Source organism: Bos indicus, chromosome 15 (assembly GCF_029378745.1).
Source record: "Bos indicus isolate NIAB-ARS_2022 breed Sahiwal x Tharparkar chromosome 15, NIAB-ARS_B.indTharparkar_mat_pri_1.0, whole genome shotgun sequence".
Classification (NCBI taxonomy): Eukaryota; Metazoa; Chordata; class Mammalia; order Artiodactyla; family Bovidae; genus Bos; species Bos indicus.
This window is the reverse complement of record NC_091774.1, coordinates 48,843,255-48,847,348: the sequence shown is the minus strand read 5'-3', so window position 1 is coordinate 48,847,348 and position 4,094 is coordinate 48,843,255. Positions and strand designations below refer to the sequence as shown.

The window sequence follows — 4,094 nt, the reverse complement described above, 5'->3', positions numbered from 1 at the left end:
CACATCTAAGTATTTGCCAATATTGTCCTTCTTTCATAAAACAGAGGGAATATGTAGCCCAGCCTATGACTTGATATATTTAAACATTTGTCAATATCTTCCTTATTCCATAAAACAGAGGGAAACAGTAGCCCAGCCTATGACTTGATGATCATGAACTATGAAGAAAAGAAGTTTGCCTGTATTTTTCCAACGCAAGTGATTTCATGAACGCCTCAGTTTAAACTGTGTAGACACCATCTGCTCTGTCTTTTACTCTCTGGTTCCTCCTCTTCCAGTAAGTGCAGCTCTCAGAAATCACTAAATCAGAAGGTCTGACCCTGAAAAGCTCTCTGGTTTCCTCCTGCCATGGGGTTGTTCAATATCACTCACCCTGCCTTTTTCCTTCTGACTGGTATCCCTGGCCTGGAGAGCTCTCACTTCTGGCTAGCAGGACCCCTCTGTGTGATGTATGCTGTGGCTCTTGGGGGCAACACAGTGATCCTGCAAGCTGTGAGAGTGGAGCCCAGCCTGCATCAGCCCATGTACTACTTCCTGTCCATGCTGTCTTTCAGTGACATGGCCATGTCCATGGCCACACTGCCTACCGTTCTCAGAACCTTCTGCCTCAATGCCCGCACCATTGATTTTGATGCCTGCCTAATCCAGATGTTCCTCATTCATTCCTTCTCCATGATGGAGTCAGGCATTCTGCTGGCCATGAGCTTTGACCGCTATGTGGCCATTTGTGATCCCTTGCGCTATGCCACTGTGCTCACTAACGAAGTCATCGCTGGAATGGGTTTAGCAGTGACTGCTCGGAGCTTCATCACCCTTTTTCCTCTTCCCTTCCTCATCCAGAGGCTGCCTATCTGCAGGTCCAATGTCCTTTCCCACTCCTACTGCCTCCACCCAGACATGATGAAGCTGGCTTGTGCTGACATCACAATCAATATCATCTATGGACTCTTTGTTCTTATTTCCACGTTTGGCATGGACTTGTTATTTATCTTCCTCTCCTATGTGCTCATTCTGCACTCAGTCATGGCCATTGCCTCCCGTGAGGAACGCCTCAAAGCTCTCAACACATGTGTGTCACATATCTTGGCTGTACTTGCATTTTATGTACCAATGATTGGGGTCTCCATGGTGCACCGCTTTGGGAAAAATATTCCACGCTACATACATGTCCTTTTGTCCAACATCTACCTCTTCGTGCCTCCTGTGCTCAACCCTCTCATTTATAGCGCCAAGACAAAGGAGATCCGTCGAGCCATTGTTCACATGTTTCACCACATCAAAATGTGACTTCCACGTTTGGCTTTAAACTATAATGATCATTGTAGTCCTAGACTATCACCCACAGTGTTGTTATTATCATCATTGTTGATGTTGTTATCCTAAACATCATAATTATCATCACAAAGGTAGATTTACTGGGGGGTGGGGGAAGTAAAAGATCAGGAATGGAGATTCAAAACGTATAGGACAGAACAAATGTGTAACAATACATCTAACAAAAATCAATTTCATTCATAGAAAGATAACTATTGGAGTCAATTGAGTGATTAGACAAAACTTTGCAGAGGAAGATTAAGCTAGGAATCATTTTCTATAATAATAATTATTACTAATATAATACTAATTGTAGTATCTGTTTCCTAAAAGTGCCAGATTCAGTTCTAAATTATTTTGCATTAATTCATTTAATCTTTCTAACAATCTTATGAAGTATAGAGAATGAAATAAATTGTTCAAAGTAACTCACATAATGATCCAAGTGAGATTCAATACTAGTCTGTCTCCAGTGTTTGTACCCAACCACTGCAAATACTGCTTCTCTAACTGACATCACTATTAACATTACAACTTCTTGAGGTATGCCAGACTGGGAAAGATAAATATCATATGACATTGCTTAAATGTGGGCTCTAGAAAAAGACTTGTTGTTCATTGTTCAGTTGCTGAGTCATGTCCTGCTCTTTGTGACCCCATGGACTGCAGCATGCCAGGCCTCCCTGTCTTTCACAGTCTGCTAGAGTTTGCTCAAACTTGTGTCCTTTCAGTAGGTTATGCCATCCAACCATCTTATCCTCTGTCATCCCCTTCTCCTCCTGCCCTCTGTCTCTCACAGCATCAGGGGTTTTTCCAATGAGTTGGTTCTTCACATCAGGTGGCCAGACTATTGGAGCTTCAGCTTCAGCATCAGTCCTTCCAATGGATATTCATGGTTGATTTCCTTTAGGATTGACTGCTTTGATCTCCTTGCTGTCCAAGGCACTCTCAAGAGTATTCTCCAGCATTACAGTTCAAAAGTATCAATTCTTCAGCACACAGCCTTCTTTATAGTCCAACTCTCCCATCTGTACTTGACCAGTGGAAAAAACATAGCTCTGACTACGTGGATCTTTGTCGGCAAAGTGAAATCTCTGCTTTTTAATAGGCTATCTAGGTTTGTCATAGCTTTTCTTCCAAGGAATAAGTGTCTTTTAATTTCCAATAAATATCATAAACGAGTTTATAGTTTATAATTTACTTAGATATCAATAGCTTACTTAAAAACTTATATTAATAGCTTAAACAAATACAACTTATCTCAGAAAAAACACTTCTTTCTCCCCATGAGTCTGTTAATTAGGAAATTGGTCAACATTTATTAGTCAGAAATAATACATATACATTGGTGAATGAAATGGCAACCCATTCCAGTATTCTTGCCTGGTAAATCCCATAGACAGAGAAGCCTGGTGGCCTGTAGTCCATGGGGTCATAAGAGTCAGACACGACTGAGTGACTAAACAACAGCAAAATTAAAGTAATACATATACAAATTTACATACATACTCATATATAATGGATTATTTTTTTCTCTATTAAGAATATAAGGGCTTATCATTTTCAACCTCCTCAACAAATGTCTCTATAATCTATGGTCACTCTAAACAGGCTGTGTGTACACACCCGCACGTGCCCCATAGGTCCCTAACCAAGCAGGAGCTGGAAAGTGAGTGCTTCCAAACGCTGAAAGAAATTGCTATCACTATTTTGTTCAGTGATGCCTTACTTATTCAGAACTCAGATCAGCACATTTGTATTCAGCTGTTAGCACTGCTGAGGTTAAGAAACTCTGTTCTAATCAAAGATTTAAAAGAGTTAAATTAGAGGATTTAAATAAAGGTTTCTGAAGAGACCCCCTGGAAAGAGCTATCCCATCCCCCACCCCTCATACAAAAGAAAGGAATGCAGAGGTGCATCCCACTGTCCCTGAATGAAAGGAGAGTTTCCACAAGGTTTCTACTCAGAAATCATAGGTCCCCTAAGTTGTGGGGAGAAAGAGACACAGAAGATCAGTTCCTTATTACCCCTGGAAATTTAAATAGAGCAATGAAAGTTACCTTGCTGTTCTGATAGCAGGATTGAGTAGGAGACTATTGCTGTTTTGAGGTAGGACATTTGTTTCACACAGAAAGGCTGCCCATTTCCTGGATGGCTACATGTTAGAGAGAGCTGGTGTGATGTGGCTGTAGATCCTGACCAGAAGAATGTAAAGGGGATCTGGGATGTAGACAGAGTCAAAAGCAATCACATAAAAATATATTAGTTAAAATTGATGTAGGAAATAGATGGACTCCCGGGCTGGACAACTAGTGTTTGTCAATTGGAGTACAACTGAAGCTTTGTTTTCCCTCAGAGATTCCAAGGACAAAGCTAGTGGCAAAAGCTGAGCTTTGCTGGAGTAAAGAGATAACATGCAGAAGTTTCCTAAGATCAAGGAAACTTCCCTGACAGCAAAAAGGGTACAGAAAGGAGGGGTTGCTGCCCCATGGCACGTGATGCCGAGACTCCCACAGGTCTGTGTGGTAGAATCCATCTTAGGAAAAAGTTGCACAAGCATATTGGGGAGGGTCTTAGGGCAGGACAGGTGTGAAAAAGAAAACAAGATAATTGGGCAAAGATAAACTAAAACTGGACTTCCCTGGTGGCTCAAGTGGTAAAAAATCTGCCTGCAGTGCAGGAGACCCAGGTTCAATCCCTGGGTCAGGAAGATCCCTTGGAGAACGGAATGGCCACCCATTCCAGTATTCTTGAAAATTCTTCATGCCTGGAGAATTCCA

General features: G+C 41.6%; 1 protein-coding gene across 1 annotated transcript; it reads left to right on the top strand.

Annotated features, from left to right (window-relative positions):
- The first annotated feature begins 348 nt into the window (after positions 1 to 348).
- On the top strand, positions 349 to 1,287 carry LOC109569365 (olfactory receptor 51I2). The gene has a single exon (XM_019974713.2). It carries the CDS (start codon positions 349 to 351, stop codon positions 1,285 to 1,287), a length of 939 nt encoding a protein of 312 aa, XP_019830272.2.
- Positions 1,288 to 4,094: the final 2,807 nt, after the last annotated feature.